The sequence below is a fragment of the Calidris pugnax genome, unplaced genomic scaffold, assembly GCF_001431845.1.
Source record: "Calidris pugnax isolate Ruff unplaced genomic scaffold, ASM143184v1 scaffold76, whole genome shotgun sequence".
Lineage (NCBI taxonomy): Eukaryota > Metazoa > Chordata > Aves > Charadriiformes > Scolopacidae > Calidris > Calidris pugnax.
The window spans coordinates 84,861-102,489 of record NW_015090827.1 but is presented as its reverse complement, the minus strand read 5'-3'; the positions used below and the strand labels follow the sequence as shown (position 1 = coordinate 102,489).

General features: G+C 38.0%; 1 protein-coding gene across 9 annotated transcripts in view; it reads right to left on the bottom strand.

The window, feature by feature from the left end:
• AKAP9 (A-kinase anchoring protein 9) overlaps window positions 1-17,629 on the bottom strand; it is a 120,539-nt gene that overhangs the window by 26,894 nt on the left and 76,016 nt on the right. For 8 of the 9 annotated variants that reach the window (XM_014940241.1, XM_014940243.1, XM_014940245.1 and 5 more), the window contains 6 exons: window positions 12,998-13,209; window positions 7,485-7,647; window positions 5,402-5,614; window positions 4,555-4,593; window positions 3,106-3,338; window positions 1,314-1,433 (listed from right to left, as the gene is read on the bottom strand). In XM_014940241.1, the coding sequence (XP_014795727.1) occupies window positions 1,314-1,433; window positions 3,106-3,338; window positions 4,555-4,593; window positions 5,402-5,614; window positions 7,485-7,647; window positions 12,998-13,209 (980 nt within the window). The remainder of the gene's footprint in view (window positions 1-1,313; window positions 1,434-3,105; window positions 3,339-4,554; window positions 4,594-5,401; window positions 5,615-7,484; window positions 7,648-12,997; window positions 13,210-17,629) is intronic. The other variant, XM_014940242.1, reaches the window with a different exon arrangement.

Here is a 17,629-nt window from a genome sequence, read left to right as displayed (position 1 = left end):
TTATTCAATCAAATTGGATTTTTTTTTCTTGGGAGAATTTTTTTCTTTTTAACTGTGATAATTTTAACTAGCAATTCACATGCTACCCATGCCTCAAATTATGAAGAGGCACATCACAAAACCAACTCAAAATGAACACTCTGGATTCAGGAAAATGAAGTGTACTAAAAAGCCTCCCCCCTCTGTGGGATTTTCCCGTGGGACAGGAGCGTGCCCCCGCTTTGCAGCAGGAGCAGACAGGTTCAGAACGGCTCCATAGGTGCTGGTCAACACACGTTCAGCTAATGGCCGACGACTCCTTGTACGCAGAGGCTGATGACAGCCACATGACTCACTATGGACTGAATACCTTGCAGGACTTGTTACAAACCTTTTTATTAAAATATATTTTAAAACCCCTGGAAGTCCACCCCTACATCTGAGAACTGTAAGTAAATAAATATTTTGACAGCCTACGTTTCACATCTATCAATTGATGTCCTATTACTATCTATGGTCATAAACTACGTAATATAGAATACTAAGTGTTGCTAATATTTAAGAACTGAATGACAGCAGCTGAACTGAAAGCAACAACTTTGATTTGAAAATCGCAGTGCAACCTAATAAGAAGCTGAATACTGAAAATCAGGCAAGATAATCACACAAAAGTATCTGCCTTGCTCTGAAAGCAAAACATAAGAAAACCCACCAAAAAATAAAAGGCAATTTAATTGACAAAAAGGTCACCAAACAAAACAGGCACAAAGCTTCATAACATCCAGCATTTGCCCTGCTGTCACTTTTCTGGATTTTGCTGGGCCTAAGAGTTTTCTGTGACTTCCTTGAGCTGCTCTTCTGTAGTCACCAGACTGTTTCAGTGGAGACAGGCTTTCCCTGGGGAGGCGCACGCAGAGAGCGCGGCTGCATCGCAGGTCTGATGCCTTGGTAACTCCGTCCCTGCTGTGCCTGTACCTGCCCAACCAACAGGGTGTCACAAAACGACACAACAACAGGGAGAAATGCTAAAGTATTCCTGAAGGTTTCCACAGGCTTTTGAAAAGCAGATTTTCTAAATTAAGTTATGAGTCTTTTTGAAAGTTATGAAGTTTCTGTGTGTCTGCTACTAAAAACACCCAACCAACTCAAAAAACACCCAGGGGACAGTTTCCCCACATTGCCCCAACAACATTCCCTTCATCTCAGGGGATTTACTTTCCTGGCTTGTGAATGGATGCAGGTTAGGTACACCATCAAATAGTTTCCTTAGGGGATCTGAACAGACGTCAGCGTGCTGTTTGTATTCCGGGAGTACAAGTAATACCACGCGTTACCTCTCTGCTCTGATGTTCACTGACAGGCTGAATCCTTTGTGGAATCTTAAGCTGTTGTTCCAGCTTCTGTATCTCTTGCTGGAAAACGTCTCTCTCGTGCTCTCGGTCAATTGCTTGCTCCTGAAAGGGAAGAAATAATGTGGATGCACCATTTAATGTAAAAACTATCTAAATTAACTATATTGCAACTTCTTATTTCTTTGAATGTGAGGCTGGTAACAGTATGTCAGTATTTTTAAGGTAGCAGAACCTCTGGCAGCTTCTGCTAACAAAAACTACATTCATCATTCAGGGCAATGCATTTCACATTTTTTAATAAAAAATTGATACAGTCAGTATTATTTCACAAAAATGACAGTTTTGTTTCTTCTGTTCAAAGTACACTGAACAAATAACAATTAGCCAGCATTTTATGGTTTTCTTTCCTCGTGTTCATCTTTGATATATGTATCATAAATAGAAATTAAGACCAGAAATTAACTTTGTGTTAATATTGATGAGAAGCCAACAGGAAAAAAAATATAAATTTTGCATTTCAGTTTTACTTTTGACCAGTTTCAGTTGTTATATCCCAGTCTGATATTTGGGGAATACCTCTTTCTACTGGAAATAAGGCACAACTGGCAGCATCCAGTGAAACATCACCTTTAAATGCCACTTTACCTTTTCAGATGCACTGAAATAAACTAGCTGAAGTATCTCATGCAAAGAGGAGCGCTCTGTCTAGCAACAAAATGTTTTGCAAAAATTTAGGAAACCAGAATAAAGCTTCAACATTTACAAGTTGCAGATTTTAAAACCTCACCTGCTGTTTCAAGGAATCGGCAGAATTCTAATGCTGCTGCTACAAACAGCTACTCATCCCAGCAGTCTGTAACTCTCCAGTTTGTGCTACTGATAGTCCCCAACCATAATGCATTTATGACTATGGGACTTGTAATAGGAATTTTTACTTCTGAACCTTGTCCTATTATGACACACTAGTTTCAGTGAGAAAAAGAACCTTACTGCAGAAAATTAAATAAAGCAAATCCACTTGTGCCAAGAAGTATCTGAAAGATCTCTCCTTTAATACTGGATAGTAATAGATTATGCGGAGAAGGTGCCACAGGATGTTATATTTTTTATGTAGAAAAAATTATTGTACCCTACTGCTGTCAGCTAGAGAGTTAAATAAGAAGGCACAGAAATAATATTTTTCTCTCAACAGTAGCATAGGACACTTATTAGGAATAAAATGGGAAAAGGAGGAGGTGGGGAAGATGCTGTTTGATGAAAATGGGGTAGAGTCTGAAACAAAATCAGAGACAGCCTGAAGCAGGAAGAATTTGGGTACAACAAAGGCAGCTGCCATTGTGAATGGGGACAAATGCACAAATAATATAACGGGCTCAAAGGTGTAGCATTATATCTGGAGGTAGATTTTTGGATACTATGAAGGAAGTTATAAAAGAAACTTAAGACAAATTATGCTTTCAATTTCCAAGTACAAATAAAGCTGACTACTTAATTCCAACAGGCTTTGTCGAAAAACATGGAAATTCCACAAACTGTTAAAAATGAACGTCACAAAAATTTGTATTTCCTCATTAGTTTTAGAAGTTTCCCATACTAAGTTACACTTAGAAATACAGGGCAATTAAATTCTTGGGCTGGAACCTATAGCACTGTTACTGTTGCGTGCTTCTTTATATTCGCTCAAAATCTGAAAAAACTTAGCACTTCATGCTGAACAAAACCTCAGCAGAGGTGCCCACCTATCTTCATGAAACCGGCCATTAACCATACTTACATCTAGAAATTTTCTTGTCTTTTCAAGTTGCTTCTCCAAAGCCTGGTTTTGCTGCCTTATGTCCATTAGTTCTGCATTTTTCTCTTGCTCTAGCTCTATGAAACGGTTGACCTGTTCCTCCAAGTCTATTTCCAAGACTTTCACTTGCTTCTGAAGGTCATCATACTCTTTTTCAGCTTGACGCTGTACTTCAATTTTTTCTTTCATTAGCTTTTCTGTTTCCTCCAGCAATTCTGGTTATAATAAAAGCATCACACTCTATTTTTAGACAGGAATAGTTAGCAGTATTATGAAGCAAAACCACTCCCCAAGGTATCCATGCTGTACTCTGCAGAAGGATGTGAACTGGTTTGGGTTTCTACTATTCTTCTTTTTTTTTTTAAATGTATTTTCTTCTGAGAAGTAATAAGGATTACCACTAAAACAAATTCATATTAAAATTACTATCCTTTAGTTAGTCTTCAGAGGACTGATAGTGAAGTTGTATCAGATCACTTCCCTGTTTAAGTTTCATATAAATCAAAAGGTCTTTGTATCATTGAATAGAAAAGCAAATGTATGGGTTCAAACTACGGCTAGAGTCAGCAGGTCAACATAAACCCAAGATTAACAATGAAGTACAGAAAACCCAACCCTCTTCTCATCCCCAGTGTCAGTAAAATCAATCCACTGCCAGTCTTCATCATGTGTGATACATACAAATAATTTGAAGGAAATATTGAAAGACTTAGCGAGGTTGCCAGGCAGACAGAGAGGGAAATTACTGACCTGTAACTGGAGCTTTGTAAAATCAGTGTCTGCATGGATGCCCAATTTTGAGTCCTCATGAAAAGGCTGGCAAGCATATATAGTAAAGCCCCAAACCACTCTATTAAGACTCTTAAGCCACAGCCCATTGAAGTACATATTAACTAACTGTACAAATCCCTTGAGGAAAAATCCAAACTGTAAACTGCAATTCCATTTGGAGAATCTTTAAAACATGATTGATATTAAGACAAAACCAGTAAAATTTACTTTCACTATAGAAGAAAGATCCTTTAGGCACCATCATCTTACATCATATTCAACAAATTCTCATTTCTAGGTAACCATTATATATCAATATAATAGAGTGTTTAGTTATCATAGTGAATGACTCAACTGTATTTGGAAAGAAAAAGAAAATAAAGACTATAAAAATATCCCACCAATACCATCTAAGTATCTGTAATTCATAGGTGAATAAGATGATGGTTATTCATGAATTTGCTTATTATGCTTAGTAATGATAAGAAATGTTGTTAGCGAAATGTAAAACTGAGTATGAAATACAACATCAAAGCTGCAGGCCAGTAAGAATTACAAGTAATGTCAGTAAGCCAAAAGCCCAATAATCCTGATTAACAATGTCAGTACGTGTGAGTCTTCCACCCAGTTACAGATTGGCCATGCAACATACAAACACACCTGCTTGGGAAGCTGCATCGACTGCAGCATCTACTAGGCCTAGGAGAATAGAGAGAGAGAGAAAACAAAAAAAGAAGCAAAGTAATTTACATGCCAGCTATAGTTTTCTTGTGGTGCAACAATGTAAGAGAAAATGAAGCCAAAGACAGATATGGCATTTAATGACAAAGTTGTTGAGATAACTTAGGGAATGTGGTAAGTTATTCTGGTATGCGTGATATAAGTACCGACATATATGTATAGAATTGTTTATCCTTACAGTTGTTATACAGGAAAATAACTTTAAAATATTTAGAAACCTGAAACACATAACAAATAACTAAACTGGAGAAGGATCATCTTTACTATAAAGTAGGAAGCAAGAGATGGTTCTTAAAATTTCATTGTTACACAAAGCAGATGCAGGAAATTGCAAATACACACCAAGATGTGTAACTTATAAAAACAGCAGCGTTATAAATTGCCACAAACTTTTAGAAATGAAACAAAATGCTAATTTCATTCTGCTGTTTACAATGTAAGCACTGCAGTCTTTGAAAGATCAGTACCTCTTAAACATCACTGCTCTAATTTTCTTCCCCTCTCCAACATAAAAATATTAGGTTACTAGTTTAAGGAAGAATTTAAAGATGCATTTACATCTCCGTCATTTTTTGCTTAAATGTCAAGAAAACTTATCAAGGTAACATTAGGTATCAGATATTAAAATATCACATTTTCATTAATGATTATCACATTTTTATTAATGATTACAAAGGGGAGGGGGAGGAAGCCTTCACCAAGATTACTTATTATGTTATTTGAAAGTATAAGAAAATCTCATAGAAAAATTGTGAGGAATACATACGCTGCTCGACTGGCCCCGCATCTGCTCTCATGGCATCCTTCTGTCTGGAGAGTAACTCCTTTTCTTCCTGGATCTGCTGCTGTTCAGCCTCTAACTCCTGCAATTTGTTACCTGTACACAGTAGTTCTTGCTCAAGATGGTCAATTACATCTGTTTTTTCCTGGAGTTGTTTTTCCAGAAACGCTTTTTCATCTGCGTAACCATCAATAAGGCCTGGAAAACATTGATTTGGGGGCAGATTTAACAGACAATAAAGAACAATTTGAATTTTTAGCATGGTAACGTCACTATAGTATTCTCACGTGAATGCACATGCATGTCAGATACTCAGCAACTGACAACTTCTACTCCTGTCCTTCCATGATGAAGAAACTCCAGGAAGAACAGTACAAGACCAAATATAGCTCTTAATTTTTTCTCAGCGCAAGACCTCTGGAGCAAACAGGAACTCCAAAATCAAGGAAAAATAAGTGTGTAATAAATACAGGGCAAATAAGAAACTTAAATAAATTCCTTATACAGGAACAGACGATCAGATTTTGAAGTAATTCAGGTGCCAGGTGCCATTTTAGGTGCCTCAAGACACGTACGTCTGACCTCAAACCACAGTTTCTGTAAGATCCTGGGTCTCCTGTAGGTCAGGTATCATATAGATCCCTCCAACACCAGAAGACACCAAAACTGGCCAGGGGTGTCCATGTTTGGTACCTGAATCACTCCCTAAAGTCCTGTAACAGTTGACATATAAGAAATTATTTCATTTCTTTACTAGTAATGTGCAATTTTTAAAATAGCACAGACCAATTAATGATCTTTTTAGCAGAAAATTTCAGACACTACCTTGAGAGTATGTCTTGTATGTTTTTAAGAATTACTTCACAGTGAAGTAGTTTATCTAAGGATCTGAGGAGGAGCTCTATTTTAGCTTTGCGAATGGTATTACGGCTGTAAGAAATGGCACCATCTTGCAATGAGGCAGAAGTGAGCACAAAGCTAGAGACTTGGGAAAAAACAGAGAATTTCCTTGAGGGCTGCAGAGACTAAACTGAGATCCTGTAATGGTACTGGCTTCAGAAGATTCACATCACTCCCTTCAGAAACATCTGTCCACAGAACACAAAAGGCATTTTTACCAAGTGACAGAAGGTACTAAGCAGGTGTGTTCTGTCATGTCTGAGACTGATGGTTCCAAATGATGTCTAAACTTTCTGTTGGACACACACACCTCTCTCACTGTAATCAGTGGTGTCCCCCAGGGGTCAATACTTGGTCCAGTCTTGTTCAACATATTCGTCAATGACCTGGACGAGAGGACAGACTGTACCCTCAGCAACTTTGCTGATGATACCAAACTGGGAGGGCTGGCTGACACTCCAGAGGGCTGTGCTGCCATCCAGCATGACCTGGACAGGCAGGAGAGCTGGGCTGGGCTAGAGAAGAACCTAATGAGGTTCAACAAGGGCAAGTGTAAGGTCCTGCACCTGGGGAGGAAGAATGCCAGGCATCAATATAGGTTAGTGATGGACCTGCTGGAAAGCACTCCTGAGGAGAAGGATCTGGGGGTCCTGGTGCATAGTAAACTATCCATGAGTCTGCCATGTGCCCTTGTTGCCAAGGGGGCCAATGGAATCCTGGGGTGCACAGGGAGAAGTGTGACCAGTAGGTCGAGGGAGGTCATTCTCCCCCTCTGCTCTGCACTGGGGAGGCCACAACTGGAATCCTGCCTCCAGTTCTGGGCTGCCCAGTTCAAGAGGGGCAGGGAACTACTGAAGAGAGTCCAATGTAGGGCAACAAAGATGATTAAAGGATTGGAGCATTTCCCTGGTGAGGAAAGACTGAGAGAGCTGGGACTGCTTCAGGGAAGCAGAATCACAGCGTGGTTGACGTTGGAAGGGACCTATGGAGTCCCTTCTGTAGGGAGGATAACTATCTGGTAACTTCTGGATACCTATCCAGAAGGCCAATAACATTCTAAAATTTGCAAAGAAATTGATCTAATATGCAATTTCTTTTCCCAATTAATAGTGCAAAGTGAGTGCAAAGTGAGTGCAAAGTTCAACAACTCATCAAAAAAGCTACTCACCTTCAGCTTTACTAAGCTCCAAGGCCAACTGCTCTCTGGCTTTGGTTTCTTCATTAAGACGTTCTTGTAATTCTTCCTGATACTTCATAAATTCTGTGGCCTCTTGTTGCTTTTTGAAGGACTCTCGCATGAGCTCTGTTTGAGTAATTTTAGCATGCTCAAGCTACCATAGGAAAAAATTACAGAAGTTAGATAAACCAAAAGTTTTCTGATAAATAACTGTTCTATCATTCCTATTTAATTACAGTTGCTTTACAGGATGATGAGAAGTCTCACATAACTTCACTGAACATTCGGTAAGATCTTTACTGAACAAACATTCGCAGACTGCAATAGGAAGACTGACTCGGTACAAAGCTCTAAGAAAACATGGTTTGTCAGTTTAGTGAATTCAATGAGCCACCTGGCTAAATCCGTCTCCCTGTTCCGGTAACTCCTAGTTTATGAGTTTACACTAGATTCACCTTTATTTACATATGAGTTTTGTACTAAATACGAGTAAGCCATCAGCCACCATATCCTTTGAATGGCTAAAAAACATTGCATAAAACTGGCAGAAGTTTTTATATAAGCTGTCACAAGTGGTGCTTCATCTCTTTTTCTCCCTAAGATGAAGATAACTTATAACACCAGGAAAATGTGAATTTTGAATATACTTCACTTTTCCACCAACAAGGCAGTAAAGCAATGCTTCTTCTAGCTGTGTGCACCTAATAGAATTATCAAGGATTTTTTACATTCATCTTTGCTTATCTGATGGGTTAATATTTAATGTGTACCACCACAGATGTAGTGCAATCTCATTACATCACTAGCTACTGGAAAACCAGGACTGAAATGCATTAAAACGTGTACTTACTGACAAGTTTAAACATACCCAAAGTGATCATTTCAAAAAGAATTAAAATGAGAATTAGAAAAGCAAAACAGTAAAGAAGGAACATTAATGTTAGAATTTTTGATTACACAAAACGTTCATCTAAGATAACAGCAAACTGGAGTCGATTACCAAGAATATCTCTATTTCTCAATGGTTAACATTTACAGCCTACATCCAACTCTTTGAGAGACACAAACATAAATTGTCAGAGCTGAATCAGGCTTGAGTACTTCGTGTGGCTTGTATTCAAAATAAGACAGCTTATTTTGTATAAGCACAACGTCAGAAAATGAAGTAACACATATTTCCTGCTCTTTTTTTTGTTTGTTTTCTTTTCCTTTTTCATACTATGGATATTGGCAGACTTTTGTAAGATAGTAACATCTGTGGCTTTGCTACAGTTTCTGTAAACATATTCTTTCTCTTAATTTCCTCAAAAACGAAAGCTTTCTCACCCTCTTCAACGAAGTTTGTGAGTATGACTAGCTTGCTTTAAATCTCAGAAAAAAGGGTAAGGAACATTTCATAGAACATTGCACTCAAAATTATCCACTTATAAATAACATTACACTTTGAAAAGAATGTCTGAATAATCGATACATTCTCTTTTATAATACACTGAATTTAAATACTTGATTTCTTTTTACAGCATTCCTTTTTAGATAGATATCATTAATGTAAACTATTTATTCTGACAGGAGTTAAAGAAAGGTATAAATGCTGCAGACAAGTATCTGCATTGGTTTGAGATATTTTAAAAACACAGAGCATTCTTACTTTATTCTTACATTTTGAAGTGCTTAATGAAAGACCTGTCTCAGGTAAGAAGGAAACATAGGAAAGGTTTACTGTATACAGACAATCATAATGGCACCAAATGCATCAAATACTCAAACTAAAACTCAGAATAAAAACTATTCTCCAGTTCTTTTAAGTAATAGCAACTCATGGTATTATTAAAAATATGATAGGGACAAAGCAAAAAGAAGCACAAACATGAATGTGAATTTTCAAGAACAAAAATTTCTTCATGGGATCACTGGAGGTCATTAGCAAGCTCGTGCTAGTTAATGGTCCCAAGTCAGCGCATGAAAGCTATAAAGGAACAATTTTAACTGACTGCAGCCCCCTCCCCCCCCCAGCGTAAATCATTTACAGCGAGAAAGATGTAATAAGTAAAACTGAAGTGCTTTAAAAAGAGATCTCAAATCCCTGTAATTGAATATATTTCTGTGTCTGCCAAATTTCTTTTGTTAGGAAGGAAGAGAGAGAACTGTATAATTAAAGCTTTTTTAGTGTCCATTAAAAACTGTCTAGGAAAAAAGCCTGTCAGCAGTACACAATAACTTCAACAAGAAACAAGTTTATATAATTTTTCACTGCATACTCTTCTATTAAAGCTGATTTAAAATACAATTTCTTTATAAATTTTTATACTTACTGAATAGGGAGGTGTAGGCAAGGAGATCTTAGAGACAACTTTTAAAATGTGCCCATTTTTTTTGTGGCTGAAGTGAAAAATTGAAGTATTTACAACTACAGAATTATTCTCATCCAAGTGTTCAGTGAAAGGGAAAGGATATGGTAAAGGCACACGAGATTCAACCTCATATGTGTTTTCTTCTTGGCCTTCAATCCACAAAGCATTAAAGAGATTAGATGCCCAGTAGGTGCGGTAAGAATCCATTCCAAAAAATACCGGTACTGCTGTCTTCTCAATCGTCACGTGGATATTTCGCACTAGCTAGGCTGGTTTTAGAAATTCCTAACAGGAATTTGTAACAGAACATTTACATTTAACAGTCTGAAGACACGTATCAGCACTGCTGGGGACAAACCTACTCGGAATCAGCAGGAAGCCTCAAATCACATTCTCAAGCAGAGTAATTCTGGAGCAAATTAATCCAAAACAGAGATGTGCAAGCAAACTTCATACGGTGACTCCTAAAAAATCCTTCTTAGAGAAGTTTCACATGAAAAAGTAACAGAAATCTTCCAATAGCAGCTGGCAGGTAACTTCCAAGACAAGGAAGCGTAACTTTGTTTTACCTGCACAGGTACGCTGCAGCAGAACAGAAACTAAAAATTCTTTTCCATCTCCACTACGGCAAATGAAAGAGAAATACAGGTATGTCATTATGCGCGTTCATTCCTGTTCTTGGAGTTAATTCAACAGCAAGAACTTTCTCAAACTCTGCTAATTGAAAGGCTTCCTGTTAGTATCTCCCAACCGAAAGAGTTCAGGGGAGTGGCCTGATTTATCTACCATAACACAAGCAGGTGGAATTTGAATTGATACACCCACTATATGCCTCGCCTGAAAAGACTCAAACTGCACTTAAGGTCTGGAGGCGTGTGTTCAGGCAGGTCTCAGATAGTTACTTTGAACATTTTGCCAGGTTTCTCTCACTCTTTTAAGTTTGTTTTAAGAGATGGGTACATGTCTGTATGCACAATACAACTGATTTAGAGGAAAGGTTAAAATCTTTTCTGCCTGTAATTAGTTTTAGATAATAAAATACTGCAGAGTAGAATATTTAAAAATAATTGTCAAGTCATCTACAAAAGCTTGGTATATACAGGAACTGTATATAATCCAATAAGCACATAACAGACATTGCAAACCAGACAAGTTTCAACACTTGGAAAGTACCTCTATGGAACAGCCAGAAAAGACATCAATATTTATACTTAATACTGTGAGAAAATGTGTAAACAGATTAACATTTTATTAATTTAAAAATAACAAAAAAAACCCTAGACATGATCATCAGGGATAAATTCATATTTGTATAATCTGTATTAATGAAAAAAATGTGTATGGATGTGTTTGAGCCAAACTACAACTCTCTTGCTGGTATTGGCAAGGTCTCAGCTACAAAGCTATGAAAGGAAAATACTTTCTTGATCAACTGAAAATAAATAAAAATAAGCTGCTTAGAATACACTAAGTACTTTCATAGGTATCATGAAAAGGAAACAGTTACTGCAAAAATATCAGTCACAAAAGTAAAGTAATTTTAATTTAGGGCCATGTATAAAATTATTGCCTTTAAACACCAGCAGTGAAATGATCAGAAAAAAGAACACCAAGTGGAATAAATAATTGACAATACTGTTATAATCACAGCATGAATTCTTAATTATTGTAAAACTTTGAAGTTGTTTTTCTTTGTATTATCAGGTCTTTAAATGCAAGATTTCCTATAAATGCCTAACTATATATATATATATATTTTAAGACCCCATGTATTGGGGTATCTGTGTATCCTTTTTTGTTATTATGTAATTAAGCTGAAAAAAAGACTTCAAGAAGCCAAACATCTCTTTTTAATTGAACTGATGCACAAACAGAAGAGAGCTGTTGCAGAGTGAGTTTTCAAATAAATGCAATGCAGAACTGATTTGCAAGATCCACGAGACTACCTGCTTTAGTAAGCCAGAGGGGGGTTCACTGAATTTCTATTTACATTATTTTTAACTTCAGTAAGTTACAAACTAGCCTTTTATCTTTAAAAAAAAAAAAAAAGTATCACTTCGCTTTTGAAGTATTTTGCAAAAGCAACAAATACTTGAACATTTAAAATCTTTAAAGTGTTAGATAGCTGAATTTTCATATTACTTTTATCATCACAGATTTTTTTTCTCCTTTATTTCCAGTCGTTATGTTTTACACATTTTACACCTACAGACAAGAACGCAATGACTTTTTAAGTAGTATCATTACTTGGTTAACTAATAGATGGGTCTGTAGCACAAAACACACTCTAGCCTTTGAATTCTAGTCTCAAACAGATTAAAGAGCTGGCTCTGAAGACAGAGTCCTTCAAGAGCGCTTAAAAAGTTAGTGAGATAGAGAGTATTTACTTTGCACCTTCAAATTGAGATGTACTAAATCTAAAGGCAAATAATCTAAAAGTGAAGCACATGCTATCTATAATCAGTGTGATTTCAACCAGCTGAGCTCAGTACATCACTCCCATTTCAGTTAATGGGGAACCACTCCAGAGAGTAACTAACACCCCCCACACAAAGTACTCCACAGCAAACAGCAAGGGCTCGCACACTGCCTCTTTTTTGGAAGCTGTTCCTGCATTCCATACCTCACATAAACGTTTGGAGAGCTGGAGTTGCAGACTCATTTTCTGACAGCAAGGTGGATATGTGCTTAATTGGCCATGTTTAAATCATAGGTGGAAGAGACAGCAGAAGAGCTGCACCTTCTTGGCGAATCGACTGAAATGTCTGTCACGAGAACTGAGCATAGTTCCCCTTAACCCTCCCTCTTCACAGGGACCAGCTCAACGCGCCCTGACACCTCCTGTCTCATCTCTGGATTGCAGTAGAACGCAGATGACCCGTGTGAGCAATGAAAAAGAATGCCCTGGATTGACAAACCTGCCCAAGTTCAGGCTTCCTCTGCAGTCCAAAGCAAATTTCTAACATAAATCCAAGTTCAGCGTTCAAGTCATGCTGGAGCAGACTTTTTTGGGCGTAGGCACCTGAAGTATTGTTTCAGCTTTCAAAAAGAGCCTACAGGCTCTAGACTTACAAAAAGACATTAACGAGAAAAATAAAGAAAAAAAAAATAGAACCACAAAATTCAAAATGCTTCACTATTAGATCACCTTACCTGATTTGAAGTTTCACTGATAGCTTCCAGAAGCTTTTCAACAGCCGCCTGTAGTCGAGAACTGATATTTAGAATGAGTTCTTCATTTTCAGGATCTATTTCCACTCCACTTTCTGCAAGATGCTGGCTCAGTAGTCCTTCATCTGTTGCTCCTGCCCACATGTTAATTTCATCACTTCCCATGCTACCACCATGATATGAAGAACAGGACTCTGGAAAAACAATAGTTACCTTTTCATACAGTGCTCATACTTCAAATGAAAAACTGTACTTCTGAGTTATGATTAGAAAAACAAGTTAAAAAATGAATAAAATATTTGTATCGGTCACAAAGACAGAAAGGGAATTACTGCATACTAAAACTTACACAAACAAGATACACAATGTGTTAACTAAAAACAAGCAGAAGGGAAAGAGAAAAGGAGATACTAACAGAGAATATTTTAGATATCCTTTCAGTATGCTTTTGGGCTTTGAGGCTCACCTTCAAACCCTTGTTACTATTAGCAACTCTTACTACTTTGAATAACTTGCAGTAACAGCTTGCAAGATTTTCTTTAAAATACAGCCAAGTAAAAAACACCCAGACTGTCAGTCCCTGTTTCACCAACACCCAGCTACTACACTCACATGCAGTGACACAAAGCTCTGCAAGTTGTGATTCAAAAGCACAGACTCAAGTGAATAAGGGGAAAGACACGCACATAATTCAGACAACTTCTCAGGATAAGCAGACTAGAATACAGAACATCAAAATTCAGCATTATTAGTAAACTGAAAATTGATTAAAATGGACGGCTGAACAAATCAAGTACAGTGCAGGGGGCCTGTAACTGTCCTATGGCATTAAACTGTAAATTTGCCATATTTCAAATTCAGGGCTGTATTTAAGCAAGACAAGTGAAAGCAAACTCCTGAGATTTTGTTTAAAAATCACCCTTTCAGTATGAAATATCAGTACAGTAGTACATCACCACAGTAGATAACTACTATTGATATTGTGTTTTAAAAATTAAGAAGTGTTACGTTATTAGGCTGTTAGATCTGAAATATCAAGGATAAATGCTACTGTGGGAAGTTTTTACAATGAAAGTTCATTTTAATGAAGCATATTCCTGAAATATATTTAATGCATTTAAATATTAGATGTTGGTTTTGCTTAAGGTTTTCTCAAAAAAAAACCACCGTATTTTTGGGAAATAGCAGTATCACTAAATGAGTTAAGAATAGTCAGTGCCTGTTGAGCAATAAAGTTGCAATACTGGGGTATCTTTGAAGTTAAGTTCCTGGTTACTCCATGAATTGTGACTGCTGAACTGGAACAGTTTGTTTAGTTACAGAAATTGAAATGAAATTATATGAGGTCAATTTTACAAATTGCCTTTAAAAATGTAGTCAGTACTCTTGTTGGATACAATTTCCTTATACTTGCTCTTGCCCCTTAACCAGGTATGCAAATAACATTGGAAATGTAAGTCCTTTTGTTGATGATGTTTGAAGCTAGCAAAAAAGTCTGATTCTAGTTTTCAGGTTTGTTTTCAGGGTTTTTTTAACAAATTGAAACATAATTAACCACCTGGTTTACTTACTATACTTTTATACCTGTAAACAATCTGATAATAACATCTACGCATTTGTTTCATTACGGATGCAGCTGTCTATAGGACCCATAGACAACAAAGTGATTTACAGTGATTTTAATTTAGAAAGGTTTTTTGTTCACTTTTATAATTGCTAAGATTTTTTTTTCAGTCATTTTTTCTTCTAGTTATGTAACATCACTGTTTTATATCTCCTTTTAGATATGTGGGACATGCCGTTACAAACTCTTTTCACACTCCAAAGGGAAAAAACAGAAGCACACTATATGCATGAATGGAATGAATAACCAGATGAACAGAATATACATTCACATGGCACCTTTCACCTACACAGGATTTCAAAGCACTTTTGAGTACTGCACTTCGAACTTCAGTCACAAACTACTGCAGTGGGGTCACCCTAGCAGAGGCTGGCAGTCCTTTTCTGCCAGCACGCTAGATACTTGCAATAGGTTTGTATAGCATAAAGGCTTTCCCATGACATCCTAATAATCCACCCCCTGCAGTGTAAGGTGGGCTGCAAAATGAACAATTTCATATTTTTTATGCAATAGTATTCTGATTTCTCACCACTCAAATTTGGGTTAGCTCTGGGTGTCTCAAAATACCAATAGTGATGCAGAAGCTTTAATATCCTCGGAGTAGAAAGGACCTTCATTTAAGATGGACATCCAGCAGCGTAAGTATTTCCAAATGCTGTGCCAAGTACTCATTACAGACTGAGTCAAAGGAAAACATATTCCCTACTGAGCCACCGACACACTTACTGCAGCACCTGATGCTCTTTGGAGGCCACTCATCTCAAGTACTGACCAGGTAAGACCCTGCTTAGCTTCAGAGATCTCACAAAATAAAAGCCCACAGTACAGTAGCACAGCTATAAACAAGATAAAACAATGACATATTAGTTATTGCACAATCTAATTCTGTCTTGATGGAGAACAAATTATCTATGTAATGGTCCTGTTTTCCTTCTCAGGCTTAACCCATAATTCGTATCCTATAGCCCTTGTATTTTAGTAAATTATTTGCTTGAGAGGTACAGTTCAATTGTGCAATGGTGACTGTGTGTCAAACACTTGTAATTTGCTTCCATTTCTTCTGAATAAATACAAAATAAATCAATGTTAAAATATAATTTCGTTATATGAAAAATCTCAGAACAGAACATCATAATTTACCTGAAATATAACTATAAAAAAATGAGGAAAGAAAAAATGAGCTGTCACCTAAAGTATAATTCAGCATGCGGAAACTTCACTACTCCCAAAGGAAAACCAAAAAGTATCAATGCCCACAAAACCTGTAATAATTCTGTTTATACTGTAGGGTTGGCAACTCAAGTAGAATAGCAAATGATAAATGCAGATGTCCATATTAAAATTTCTACAAAGTGGCACTTAATAACAGGAGTTCACATTAAATGTCTTCCTAACTGCAAAGTGAAAAATCTCCGTATCTTTTTCCCTTATTGCACAGGAAGTTAGTAAAGCGTCTTTCCAGAAGATTTTCAATGGTGGAGGCAAGAAACAGAAATGCTGTCAAGTCTTATTAACTGCCCCTGGCAGTTGAATGCCTAACCCCCATTTTACTAGTCCTTATAATGCTGTTCAACTGCCCACCCCAGCAGAACTAAAATCAAATTCTCTGCCCTCCAATTTTCTTTTTCAGTCAACACAAAAAAAATAAACAGAATATAACTGGCCCAAATAAAACCATCTTCTCCTTGTGTAAACTCTCTCCTTGTAACAAAAATAAACAAAGGTTCATATTGTTCCCTTTGCCACGAAGCTTGCAGTTCAGCACGTCAGATGTCGTGGCCCACTAAATCTTAAGAAAAGTGCTTAATTATACAGTCCTTACCCAGAAGTTTCAGATACAGAAGTTGTTTATGAGCTGCCAACTGACATCTATTAAGCAATACATATTTTGCATCACGTAGAGCTAGTATCTCAGTTTACGCCTCGGGTTCCACTGAGGAATTAAGGTTAGGGGTTCACAGAATCACAGAATCTTCATGGTTGGAAAGGACCTCTGAGATGACTGAGTCCAACCACACACACACAAAAGACCCCCACAATCTCAGCCACTAGAGCATGCCCTGAAGAGCCACGTCTACACGCTTCTTAAATACCTCCAGGGATGGTGACTCCACCACCTCCCTGGGCAGGCTGTTCCAGAGCCTGACCACCCTCTCAGTAAAGTAATTCTTCCTGATATCTAATCTAAACCTCCCCTGCCACAACTTCAGACCATTTCCTCTGGTCCTGTCATTATTCCCTTGGGAGAAGAGGCCAATACCCACCTCCCTACAACCTCCTTTCAGGGAGTTGTAGAGGGCAATGAGGTCTCCCCTCAGCCTCCTCTTCTCCAAACTAAACATGCCCAGTTCCCTCAGCCTCTGCTCATATGATTTGTTCTCACTAGCTTGGTGGCTTTCCTCTGGACACGCTCCAGCACTTCAATGTCCTTCTTGTGGTGAGGGGCCCAGAACTGAACACAGCACTCAAGGTAAGGCCTCACCAGTGCCCAGTACGGAGGCACCATCACTGTCCTACTCCTGCTGGCCACGCTATTCCTGATACAGGCCAGGATGCCGTTGGCCTTCTTGGCCACCTGGGCACACAGCTGGCTCACGTTAAGCCAGCTGTCCACCAACACCCCCAGGTCCTTTTCTGCTGGGCAGCCTTCCAGCCACTCTTCCCTGAGCCTGTAGCGTTGCCTGGGGTTGTTGTGACTGAAATGCAGGACCCGGCACTTGGCCTTATTGAACCTCATCCCATTGGCCTTGGCCCATCGGTCCAGCCTGTCCAGATCCCTCTGTAGAGCCTTCCTACCCTCAGGCAGATCAACACTCCCACCTTGTTTGGTGTCATCTGCAAACTTATTGAGGGTGCACTCAATCCCCTTGTCTAGATCATCAATAAAGATATTAAACAAGACTGGCCCCAAAACTGAGCCCTGAGGGACACCACTGGTGACCGCTCGCCAACAAGATTTCACCCCATTAGTCACAAGTCTCTGGGCACAG